Source organism: Notothenia coriiceps, unplaced genomic scaffold (assembly GCF_000735185.1).
Source record: "Notothenia coriiceps isolate Sejong01 unplaced genomic scaffold, NC01 NC01_scaffold00000462, whole genome shotgun sequence".
Taxonomy (NCBI): domain Eukaryota; kingdom Metazoa; phylum Chordata; class Actinopteri; order Perciformes; family Nototheniidae; genus Notothenia; species Notothenia coriiceps.
The window spans coordinates 1-13,448 of record NW_011333163.1 but is presented as its reverse complement, the minus strand read 5'-3'; the positions used below and the strand labels follow the sequence as shown (position 1 = coordinate 13,448).

Below are 13,448 nucleotides of genomic sequence, written 5' to 3'. Positions count from 1 at the left end.
TGAAATATTAAGTATACTATACGTATACTCAACTTTAATAATGAACCCATCGTGAACACAAAGAATGTTCAAAATGCTTTACAATAAGCTAATTAACACATTAATTTAACTTAAGTGTAGTAAACTGTGTCCACCTCAATTGTCTGGCGTATACAAAAGTTAGACAGCTAGTGCCGCGTTGTTTCTTCACACAATCCCTCACAAATGAATTGGAGGGGGGCCCCCCCCCCTAGGTCACTAGTTTCTTTGCGCACATCCGTGGTCTCCCTTTCAAATGTGGCGTTTTCTTGACCTTTGTGCTGACCCACCAAGATCCTATTGGCCCCTTCAGCATTGAAGTCTTGGATTGGCCAGACTAAACATTGTCTAATGTTAAATAAATGCAGAAACCATTCACAGTTGAGAATTAGATTAATTATTAGGGCCGCCGCGAACTCGAAAAAAAAAATTAAATCTAATTAATTAACAGGCTTGTAATTAATTAATCGCCCCCCAGATTAATCGCATTTTTAATCACATATAAATGATTTGATCCTGCAGAACAGTGAGAGAATTTTTTCTCATGGGTTTTAGTATACCATGAATATATGACTGAAATACATAAGCTTAAGCAACAAAACATTGTTTATTTTTTTCAAGGTGGTAACTTAACCCAAGACAACAGAAAAGTGCATTTTGCCAAAAGTGTAGCAATAGCATATTTAGGGGAATATAGTACATTTTCAGAGATTCAGTAGGCATATGTAGGTTCTCCCCCTTCTTAAAACTATAACCACTTGTTTTTTAAGTATAACAACGAATACTTCAATACATTCAGAACATGGAACCCCTGACTATAGAAAACACTCTCTGTTGCTTCAGAGGCCATACAACTTTTTTATTTTTACCAACAGTGATTATAAACAATCTAATACATTTTCAGTCAACTCTCTCAATAACCTTGGCCAAACAATAAATAGTTCAGACAGTAAGTGCCAGTTGCACAAACAACATAATAAATAGTTCAAATAAAGTTACTGTACCATTTAAAATAAAATAAAAAAGAGTGCCCCAGTGATTGGACCCAATCCTCCTATTTCTTTCCAAATCCTGGATGAAAATAAAATCTCTTCTGGTTGCATAGGCCCTGTTTTGATCAACGCGAATTGGGTGTGGGTCCTTGTACTCCAGTCGGGCAACGTCCACGCTAGCTTCCACACTAGCTGCTAGAGGTTTGCCCCCCCCCCCCCCCCCTTTGAGGTATTTGGAGTCTTGATGTGCTGCGGTGATATGCAAATCCTTTTTTGCAAACCTTTTGCAAACAACCGTGCTCTTATCGATGCGTTCCAATCCGTCCGTTTTTTAAAACAAAATGTCCCAATCCACTGGCCAACCAAACGGTCTTCATCAGCTTGTTCGTTCAGTGTTGACGTGATGTTCACTGTGGTTGTTGTTTGTTTGAATTCAGTTTGTTGCTCCCATTATAATCGGTACCCCTGAAACTTTCCAGTGAGAAACGTTCCGCGGTGCAAAAATAAAGTGGATTAAGAATGCGTATTTTTTGTATTAATTCATCTTAATTAACGCCCCCTGCACATTTAGATTACAGCATTATAAAAGTTAAGACCGCCGGACACCTTTAAATTCATGCACTTATTTTTTTGTCAAAGCTTGTAGTCGTTTGTCTCAGACTAGGATTAATGAGCTCTTCTAAGGGTTAATATGGGTACGGATTCGGAATAACCCTGGGCCACTAATATTTAAAAGAACCTGCTATACCTATCATTAGATAACATGTGTGATTTTATATTGATATGCCAATATTTTCCTATGGGTAAAGTTTCGTTTTGCAGGTTTTATTTTGATGGTAATAAGATCGGGACTCTTATTGTTGAAGGAACCTTTACCGGGAAGTGAATGGACAACATCCTCTTTGCTTTTCGTTCGGGTTTGCCTATATGGCGCTGGGTTTACCTTACGCTTTATCAGTTGAATCCAGTCTATGGTTGAATCACTTTGAACATTCGTTTGAGATGTTGACGGGTTGGCTGAACTTTTTACCCCACAGTCAAACAACTTAATTTGCTTCTCCATTTTTTGTAAAACTAACACACGGCACACCGCGCACGCATGTAAACGTGCATCGCTTTCTGGCTCCGTGATCACACCAATGCACGTGCAACTTTAGTATCAGGTTCCGACTGGTCACAACAATAATTAAATATCACTCTATACAAAAAATATTTAACATTTATCTATTTTGGGGAACACATTTAGCTGTTTGTTGTCCTTATTTCTTCATGTTAAAAAGTGGTTGCCACTGATGGCAACCAAAGGCCAAGAAGTGGTTGACATTTTTTCTGAATGGTTGCCAATGGCAACCTGGCAACAGTTACTGTCAGCCCTGCCGGTGAAGCCATTTTAGCGAGCGTGTTTTGCCACGCACAGAGAAAAGTGTCATTTATTTTACGTCATGCGATCGGCTCTCGCGATCGCCATGTTTAGAGAGCATCGATCGGTAGAGAGTGAGTATCGGCCAATCTTGATCAGTGACCGATCGATCGGAGCATCCCTAGTATGTTGTCGTTGCTGTGGACCTTCTTAATCTACTTTCTTTGGGGGCCCCCTTCTGGTCCAAGCACTTGCCTGCCTTGCCTGTGGACAAACGGCGCCCCTGTATACACACACACATTCAATACGTACATACAGTATGGTGGCTTTGCAGTTCGATCCGGACCTTGGTCCGGAGTTTGAGAAGCCCTACATTAGTGTATTCTCGCGCATAGTTCCTTCAGCGAGCCTGCCCGATCTTCGCTCCTAGATGTGCAATTTCAAAATAGGGATGTCCTTCAAGATGACAGTCTGGCTATAGACAACATTTCACAGTCAGTGACTCTGAATAATAAGATAGAAACCCAGTTCCTCTGTTTATTTGATGATCTAAAATAATTGTGGTGCAACCTACTGTGTATATCTTTATTTAAATGTGGAAAAATAGATCTTTTATGTCATGTATTCCTTCGCTTTTAGGATACATTTCATACCCTTGCAGGTTTTATGGGGAAACGAGTGCTGATGTTAGCATAGAAATATTTGATGTATTTAAGAAGTATCAGCCTATATATTGAATACTTCAATGTGTAACTTTGGATTTGGCAGGTCATTACACCTCATTGAGTAGTGCTTACTCTTTTGTTTTTTGTATCTTTTGTCTTTCCTAGGCTCCTGAGGTGATCCGGATGCAAGACACCAACCCATACACGTTCCAGTCTGACGTGTACGGATACGGAGTTGTGTTGTTTGAGCTGATGTCAGGGACCCTGCCTTACTCAAATATCAACAACAGAGACCAGGTTACTTTACACTCCTCCTCTTGTGTTTATGTGCTCACAGGGTATATTAGCTTTTACTTTTCTATTTTATTTGATAGTTCACAAGTTTTAGTTTGGTTTTTGTTTTCATATATTTAGTTTTATTACAGTTATTTAGCTAAAATGTCTCCATTTAAAAGACTTCTTCCTTAACCAGTCTCGTGCTACTCCTCAAAGTTTTCTCCACAAATTCATGGTGTTACACAGTGAGTTAATAAACCAATGATTATTTTGGGACTACCCCTTTTACTGTAAGTTTTATTCATGTATTTTTTTCTTTTAATGTTTATTTTATTATCTTTTTTTTTTAATGACTGTTTTTAAATGCCATTTTCTTAATGTCTTTCCTTTTTGTAAAGCTCTTTGAATTGCCTTGTGTTGAAAGGGGCTATATAAATAAACTTGCCTTGCCTTCTAAGTTAAGCATGTTGAAATCACCTTCTCTTGTTGTGACACTAGCATTGTTGCCCTTCACAAGCAGCTCTGTCAGGTTTCAGCATCAGTTTCCTCTGCTTTCTTTCCTCAGATTATCTTTATGGTTGGACGTGGTTACTTGTCTCCAGACCTAAGTAAGCTGTCTAGTACCTCACCCAAGTCAATGAAAAGGCTTATCATTGACTGCCTGAAGTTCAAACGTGACGAGAGGCCCTTGTTTCCACAGGTGAGTGTAGATTTCCCATCTTGTTGTGTATGCCTTACAATTATTGTTTTTAGTGTACCATCTGGAGTTCCAACTTTCATATCTTAAAAACTTTTCAAAATGCAAGGATGAGTGTTCAAAACCTTTTGACAAATCCTTACCTTTGGTTCTTCAGATCCTAGTATCCATTGAGCAGGTTCAAGACTTGCTGCCAAAAATAGAGCGGAGTCGCTCGGAGCCGTCGCTCCACAGGGCCGTCCACGCTGAGGACCTGAACCCCCTCCTGTTCCACACCACCCGGCTGATGCCTCTCTAAGCTCCCCAGCTATGGGGGAAGAGAGGGCGTCACCCTTTGAAAAAAACCACAGCATTCCGTGCCTCGGAGAGGCTGACTGTCCCCCACCCCCTCCCACTCACTCCCTGCGCCTGCAGAGCCTTACAGCTGCAGAAACAACCAGAACACATGTTTTATCTGATATAGAATCTCCTTCCCTTTATTCAAGTGAAAACAGATGTGCTGATTAAGTGTTCTGGATCTAGACGCCTCGGATCAGTCCACTTGAGAGAAAAGCCATCAAACTGATGCATTTCATGACCTGACCTACAAGGAGGTGTTTTAGTTGCTTTGAAGAAAAGGTCAAAACAGACATGTTTTGCACGCACCCTGCAACATTGAGGCAGCCTACTAACAGCAGTGGAATAGTGCAACTATAGTGTACGACATGCTAGAGCTGCTGTTCAGGTCAGCTGATCAGATTCCATAATTCAAACGCTCAGCTGTCATGTGGCCCTGTCAGTCTAGGTGTGAAGCTAGTGATTTGAAAACAAACTGCCCATTTGGGATTGTTTGTCAAAACACAAGACATTTTATCTCTGTAAACCTATTCTATTTCATGCTTTTGCAAATATTTCCCTGCTAGAATGAATGTCATGTTTCAACCACATCAACATAATAAACATGTGGAGGCATATGAGAATAAGAAAGTTCAATCCATTGCCAGTCTAGAAGAAAATGGCAACCTTCAACACTAACTAATTTAAAAAGTGTTATTGGAAAATACAAATGACTGATAGGAAGTAAGATAGAGGAAAGTATCTGGGTACACAATAAAGCAGTAACCGGCTCAAAAAGGAGATTGTCGGGAATGAAAATGTGCTTCTCTTGTTGATTCTGAACTATACAACAACAGGACACATTTATCTAGTTTGACTCATTTTCTTCAAAGTAACTAAAGGCTATCAGTTACATGTGAAATGATATTTACCTTGCCCCGCTGGGTTCATTGTTTAGCTTGTTGTATTAAGCTTCACACTGAATATAGGATTACATCGTTAAGACCAACAGTTTTGTAGTATACACAAAAGGGTTTGTCTGACCATTTTATTAATCATTCTGATATTGAACATTTCCAAGATATAAGTTTCAAATCATCATTTAAGTTTCCAGTTAAGAAAAAAAACGTCTAACCCCTGCTAATCATCAGATAGATGACACTTAAATCTAGAAGAATATTTCAATCAATTCTAATGAGGTAAACAAATCTAAGTCTACTTCAACGGCAATATTTAAATCTTGTGTCCACAGACCACTGTGTTGCTCTGCCCCTTTATACGCGGAGACACACCATATAGTTCCATGTTTGTGGTGAACATGAAGTGAAATTGAAGATTGTTTCAAAAGAATGTCATCAAATCGTTTTTTTTTTTGCCTAATAAGGAATTGACAGATCATAGTAAGTTGCAGTCTTAATGTAAATGGTTAGTTGTTATTGCTGCTACATTTGTGTTTTCTGTGTTTCTACGCCTCAGAGACACTGTGCACCCCGCACAGCTTCATCAAGTCTGAGCAGATCCTTTCTAACGCTCACCGTGGATCGACCACTGGAGGATATTTGAGGGTCATGCCGGCACACACTTTAACTAGTACTGTAGCTTTTGGGAGTGCATTAACGCCGAGTAACTGGAGCTGTTTCCTTTATGAACTCTTTCCCTTACACACATGTAGCCAACAACAGGTGAAGCGTTCTCACTTGGTCTAAGAGAGGGGTAGAGCATGCAGGAGGCACATCATGACATGAGTGCGGTCATTTAGCCGGTTAGTCATTTGGATAACTTGTCGCTTGTGTCCTCAAATTTGTCTGAATCTTTGGAGATGGCTTTTATCTCGCCTTTTATAAAGTTAGACATTTTTGTTCGTGGCGTCTCCATGTAAAAGACCCTTCCACATTATACTCAGCTGTTTAGTTTCTTCTGGTTGACACTGCCAGCTGCGAAAGGAAAGTCATCAACACGCCTAGCGGGCGTGAGAACTCTAGTCACATATGGGCTCAAATCAGATTTCCACAGACTCTGTACTTAGAGCCGTCAGGGTGAAATCCGCCTGTTGTCTGGTCACGTTGATTAGGACATTTCTCACATACAGCTTTTCTGGGTGATGACTAGATCATTTCAGGGTTCCAGTGCCTGTGTTAAAGGATTAAAACCTGCTGTAACAGCTGCCAAACTCCCCACCAATTATTTGTCTCCAGCAGTCTCAACATTACAGTTTTCTATTCACGGAGTAGCTCTCCATTACGCCTACAGTGATGGTAATTATGTGAGGAATAAAAAATGAGCTTGAAATTCATTCTTATTGTGATGTCAAGAGATTTGTTTTATCTGTCAGATTTTCTGTTTTTAAAATGATATTTGAAATTCCGATTGGCCCTGATTCCATGCTCTGGATGATTGGGTCAGCACTTCAGCTGCTGATAGTCAGGATCAAGTTGCATACATTAGGTAATGCAAATGGCTTCAGTTGTTTCACCTGGCTGGCATGTTATGTGGATACTTGAATACCTGTCTAGAGGTTTTGTTGCAAAGCTGTTGTGCCACTGTAATGGAGTTGCAGCGTCTGTGCAATGTGTGGGGGGAGAAGACTTTGTCAAACAGACTGAGGGAGCAATAAGGATGAGCTCAGTGTTTCCTGGCGCTCTGGAACAGAAGGAAAGAAACAAACACTCACTTGTAGATGATGGCTCACAGTTTGATCAGTAATCAACTGTTATTCACTGTGTAATGATCAATAACGATGGTGGATGTGTGATGGTGTGTGCAGCTCTCGGCCATTTTAGTTGTAATTAAGTGTGCCGTGTCCCTGACGCATTATGGGCATAATGTAACATTGGAAAGGCCTCACAACAAGCCTCAACTGTTGGATGTCTACCTGTGATGGGTCTGCAGTTCTTTCCCAACACTTGTCCTGTTCAGAATAAAATGCATCATGGGACTTTATTCATTACAGGAGAATTGTTTTGATTCATGCTAAACTCTTTCAGGGATTATAATCCTAGTCCCATGCAAAAACTGTAAACTAATGTGGACACATCATCAGTGTCAGTGGCATGGGGAATTCTTCGTTCCACTGAGAGAAATCCACCTGGATTCAAAAGTAACATCTGAAATAACTAATTTAGTTTTCTTCACGGCGACGGGTTAGTCGCCTGCTCTCTTCCTTGCTGTGGTGTTTGAACGGCTCAATAATACTGAGTTCTCAGCTCTCATATGTCATTCTCTTGGAAGTATTAGCTTTATAATACTACTGAGTGGTTTGGATTTTAGTGTCACCCTCAAGTGTAAATGGACCAGCTGTGTGGGGAGGGGAGGGGGGTGTTGGGTGTTCTGTGAACTGGCTTTTCTCCGCTGTATATTGTATGCATCAGTCATTAATGAACTGAACGCAGACCAGATATTTAAACCGTAATATTTGAATGTTGTGAAGATAGGGGCTGGGTACCCTTACTGTTCTTACTCATTCCAGTTATTTTGATGGTTTGGGGGGGGGGGGCATTGGTTTAACCTGTTGGGGTGGGGATCTGTGAAGCAGAGTTATGAAAGACTTAGTTTCTGTCTTTATTTATTAATGTGTTCTGTGAGGTGGTTAGATGTTGGCAGAGGGACATCACTCTCTGCAACACTCGCCATCGCTCTCTAACAAGAATGTTTTTTTAGGCTCGGTACTGTCTGCTCCTTCAAATAACTTTTATTCTGATACTGTCTCCTGCAGGGGCATTTGTAGTGACTTGTCTTTTAAACATCTTAAGCACAAACTAGATATCAAACTTTTTTGCAATATTTTGTTCATAGGTTTTCACTACGATAGCATTTGTTAATAACAACACTTCAAAATACTTGTGATATGGGCTGTGACGTTTAAGTGTAGCTTTTCAGTATTTGAATAGCCTTTTGGCTGCTGAATGAAAGAAACCCACCTTTTTAAATACAATGCTTTTATAGTCTTTCAGACAGAATGTCCATGATGCACTGGTGGGCCAGGTTTCCTGGGAATGTAAGTCATACGTGCATAGCCTCTCAGAGGGACTGTGTAGTGGAGAACTCATTACTTCCTGTTCAGAAAGTGAGGCGTCTCCCAAAGAGGACAGTTCATCTGGTATCCAATGGCAACAAATGCCACAGTTACTGAAAATCTTTTCAAATGGACCTGAACGTTTGGATGACAAAGAGGAGCCTGCGCTGCTTCTGGAGACTTCCTGGGGCGGCCGAGGGGAAACAAACTAACAGCTGCTTGTTTCGGAGAAGAAGGGGCGGAGCGATCTGTATCAGAATAGATTTTTGTCTTTCCATATCTCTAGGTGAATATTGCAATACTTGTGTTTATAGTTTCTGAGGTGTCAGGGGTCTTCAGTTTGTAATAAATGGTATGTTCTTCTCTGTACAGTTACATTTTTAATTACAAAAATTGTACTTTTCTCTATTTTTGTGTGGTTTCAAAAGAACAAAATTATTTTAAAGTGTAAATGATATCTTAGTATTTTTTTAGTTTTGTTGTCTTAAAATATTGATGCAGGATTTATTCTTCAAATAAAAGCAATTATCTGTGTTACCTGCTTGTTTCCAACTGTTTGAAAAGCCTTCGCTTGTCTTTCAAGTCAGTTAGTTTGTAATGTTTTTCTTAACATTCCTTAGAAATAAAACAATCACGCTTTCTTAACAAAGAACCAATCAATCTTTACATTTAAATTAAAGGGTGCTCCATTCTTAAAATAGTGGATTAAGAGGAACTCAAGTCAGTTTCAGGTGTTTTTTTTATTTTAGAGGAACCAACAGATGGAGTCTAAAGAGGAAGTGGTTACATGTACATTCACGTCAGTGAACTGAGCAAGAACAGGAAATACTGATCCTCTGACGACATGAAGTTAAAATGGAGGATGCAGAGCAGTGTAAATACTGTAAATAATACTTTATTGGTATATTACAGGATGAGTCTTTGTTAGAAAGTTACAGAATATATGTCATGTATTTTACAGAAAAAGCTCTTTTTTCCTACTGCAATTATTCTTCTCAAAAGACACAATGTAGAAAAGTCTGGAGAAACCAACGGCAACAGTCGTCTCCCTGCACACAGTGCAGACTGAAAAGCATCTAAAAAGCTTCACTCCGTTAAAGGACACCGCGGTCATGTCTTAAAAATGGTCTTCCAATTTATAGTTGATACATTATTTTCTTCTATGCTAAGGTCAAAGATTAGTAAAATCACATTTTCACAAGATAACTATTTTCTGATCTTTTCAGATTTCTCAGCATCATCGATTAGACATGATTCCTTAAAGGATATTAACTGTGAAAAACATAGATAAAAGATCAAAGTTGTAAAGTCTATAACTTGTAGCCCAGTCCAGATCTGCTGATGTGGCAGAAGAGCGTCATGGCGAAACACATTCCCAGCACCTGAGGACCAACAAGAGGAAACATGGTGAAATGTAAAAGGCAGATCATCTGGGAGAAGAGATGTATACATTTGATGAGCTGTTCCTATATGAGACAACCTCAACATTCATGTAGTATTTTAAACAGAAAAAATGACTTTGATTCCATATGTTCCCTTTTCTAAATGGTGCCAATATTATGGTGTCACAAATAGGTGAGTTGACTATTTTGAGATGTTTATATTGTATGTATTTTTATTTTATACTTTTTTTTTGTTTGTGCAATACTTGTTTTACATGCTGCTGCAACGAAAACATTTCCCAAATTGGGATTAATTAAGTCGATTTTATTGTATTATCTTAAAGCTATTTTAAATTGAGCTGATTTGGATATTCTATTAACGCTGCATTCAATTATATTTTGGCACAACACAAGTCTAATAAAATAACATGTTTGATTGTATACTACGTTTTTCCATGAGAAAATACTTATGATCATCTTCATTAGGCTTTTTTTGTGTAGAATGTGTAGCATCTGTGGTCAATGTCGCAAAATCATTCAACATGTTTTCCTTTTTTAACTCAGAAATGAGGTTTGATTTTGTGTAAATTAGGTCTATTGACCATACATTTCAAAAAGAAGAGTACAACTTGTGGTAAATGGAAATAGAGTTGTATATCTAATTCAGGGGGCTACCATGAGCCATGGCAGCACCAGCTTCCGTACTCTGCAGCCTTTCTTTACTTCTAAACAGACTAACATTGCAGCATCTTTCTGTGAGATCAATTGCGAACATAAATTGACAAAAAAATCACTTATAAACAACCTACTTATATTTTGTATGGAGAAGATAACAAAAAAAGTGTATTTATTTGGTATGAATTGGAAGTATTTATATGGTAAATATAACCAGTTTACCTCGATAATGCAGAGGACGATGACAGAGATCCCGGTGGTGAGGAAATTATCCTCAAACAAAGTCTTCAGTGTCACCAAACAACCCTGTAGGCAGAGGGAAATGCAAAGGTGAGGCATCTGGCACTTTACCTGACCTCTGACCTCTGCAGTGTGTCCAAACAAGCCTAACTTCATACTGTTGCTCAGGCAAGGCAAGGGCCCTTTCTCATTTAACTAATTTCCCCTCCTCGACTCCTCTGTCCTCTGGTAGTGACCCGGAAATGGATTTCAGCGTGCCATGTTGAAGGACATCTAAGGTTGCGTTCGAATAGTCCATTTTGCTTAGGAACCTTCCTAACCGAGTGAAATTAACCGGAAGTCCCTCAGTGGCAGCCATCATAAGTGCCGTTTGAATTCTCTAGAATGATAGGAAAGGAGGTTTCAAACTTCCTTTATAACCTCCTTTAGCTTAGCAACCACTGGACCTCCCTAACCGAAAGGAGAGGAGAAAATGCTGCCCCACAATGCCTTGCAGCCGCAGCATTTGACGTCACACAACAGTCGGCCGTTCACGGACTCAAACGATTATGACGGAGAAATTATATCATGAAAGTAACGGTGCTTATTAAGCATTTTAAAACGTATGTGGTAAGTTGCCAAAGTGCTTTGTTTTGAACGTTCATCAGTATTATAATCAAAAAGAGAAATATGAACGTTAGTTTTTACTGAAATGATCAAATAAAGTCAACATTTCACTGAGCTGTGTGGGGTTTGTTCAACTTTTAAAAGATGTTTGAATGGTGATATATACAGTGATAGGTGTTAAAGACTAACGTTTATAATAAATACATTTGTATTGATTTTAAGATATTTTCATAGTTCATACAATCATACGTATTGGGATCATTTGTATTAATGTGGACCGGAGGGAGAGGGTGACGAGCATAAGTTTCACTTTCATTTTTTATTTCAATTCCAATTTTGGTCATGAAGAATATGTTTCTCTGTTGTTCATAAAGCATAAAGCAACAGCATCAGAGCACGGTGCAGAGTCTCTAGATGAGTCTCTCGTTCTTATTAAACATCCATGTTGTTGTCCGTTGTATAGAAAGCTGTAGTTTCCATAGTTTCCCCACAGCAGCAGACGCACACATGCTGGCTGGCGCATCATAAACACGTCGGATAGTGAAAGTGCATTCGGATTCTCTAAAGTACCGCAGTCTCTTCTCCTAAGTCCTTTTGAATTCTCCTATCCACTATCCCTTAAACCCGTGACGTTTCACTCAGAGGTCAAGGAATAGGAGATAGGGTTAGAAGAACTTAGGAGCAGATTTTTAAACTATCCGAACGCAACCCAGAAAAGTGTTCTGAAAATCTAAAGAGTGAGAACTATCAGACTCATCTGTTTCACTCTCGCCCTCCTTGAGTTTTCTGCTCATATCTCTTGGCCGGCCTCAGTTACAGCACCAGCTGCTTCAACTGACCTCACATTTCACAACACGGCCATTATCTCTACACAACTACACACAACCTAAAGCCCTGATAATATCCTGATTTCAAGTTTTTGATAACGAGAAGCACTAAAATTAACTAATATATCTTCATGGAAGTTAATTGTAACATTTTGATTGACTATACATATTGTGGTCAGTGTTTGTTTGTACTTAGCTCCAACCCCCCTCGCCTCTTCTGGTTCCAAAAAGATGATGGCCTTAAGTGTGTGTTTTGGCTGTTCCCATAGTAAAAGCAAGTGTGAGCTAGCTAGCTTAGATAGCAAGTTTTCAATTTGTAACCATCTTTGATTGCACCAAGTATGCCGATTGGTTTCATTAACAAAAAAATCAAAGTAGGTTACGTCGAGACATGTAGCAATATGTCTGCCAATGTAGAGAATATGTAGACTGCAAGCTAGCAAACATGGATGTCAACATTGAACAATTAAAAAAGTTTCAAAATATCGGCTTTGCAAATGTTTTATGAGGAAGTAATCAGACTGGATTTTGATAGTTGTTTCCCAGTTCTTGTGAACCGTTAAAGTACTTTTACATATACAACCCTTAACATCCATTTATACAAGGTGCCATTTGCTCTGAGAGACTAACATACACAAACATTCACAAACTATGCTACCAGGAGTAATTTGGGGTTGAGTATCTTGCCCAAGGACACATTGATAAAACCACCAATCGAACATCTACCGGTACTCCCTGAGCCTCAGCCCATTAGCTCTCATGATGTCTTCTTTGCCATGGTGCCACAGGTCACAGCTTCCTTCACGCTCCAACAGAACACTAAATGTGAGCTGAGCTGATGTAACTCAAAGAAAGACCATGAAATACCAGCTGTCCCTGCAGACATCATCACACATTTACCCCGGGCTAACCTTGTAGCTCAAGTGTTCTCTTTCAGTGCAGAGAGGATTGGACACGCAGGATGTCAGTAAATCTCTCCATCCATCACAGAGCCTGCACATAAGCCCCTGGAGCCACAAGATATACACAGACATATTAACACATCCTTTTTACAGATTGTATCATCTCATTTAGCTGATATTAGCACCCTGTAACTGGGGCCTTTAACTGAACTTTTCCTGCCTAAAATGACAATGAGGAAAATACCCAGATGACCGTTTAAATGAATCTGCATTTGTACTGTCTTGTTTCAACATATAAATTGTGTAGTAATATGAGTGTCACAAAATACAGGTTAAAATAATTATAGTTATCACGTTGATAACAATTATCAATTGATTGATGAACTAATTGCTGGTTACAGCCCTAATTCTATTATAAATTCCATCCATCCATCTTCTCCCGCTTATCCGTGGTCGGGTCGCGGAGGTAGCAGTTCCAGCA

The 13,448-nt window shown here is 39.4% G+C and overlaps 1 protein-coding gene and 1 long non-coding RNA gene across 2 annotated transcripts in view; one reads left to right on the top strand and one right to left on the bottom strand.

The window, feature by feature from the left end:
- The window catches only part of LOC104953267 (serine/threonine-protein kinase A-Raf-like), a 35,599-nt gene extending 26,727 nt beyond the window's left edge, over positions 1-8,872 (top strand). Inside the window, 3 exon segments of the mRNA XM_010780195.1 lie at positions 3,201-3,332; positions 3,877-4,011; positions 4,166-8,872. Of these exon segments, the coding sequence (XP_010778497.1) occupies positions 3,201-3,332; positions 3,877-4,011; positions 4,166-4,306 (408 nt within the window). The 3' untranslated portion in view covers positions 4,307-8,872.
- A 342-nt stretch (positions 8,873-9,214) lies between these two features.
- On the bottom strand, positions 9,215-11,112 carry LOC104953253 (uncharacterized). The gene is made up of 2 exons (XR_799202.1): positions 10,615-11,112; positions 9,215-9,717 (listed from the first exon to the last, which is right to left on the bottom strand). It is a non-coding gene; the product is annotated as an uncharacterized lncRNA (long non-coding RNA).
- Positions 11,113-13,448: the final 2,336 nt, after the last annotated feature.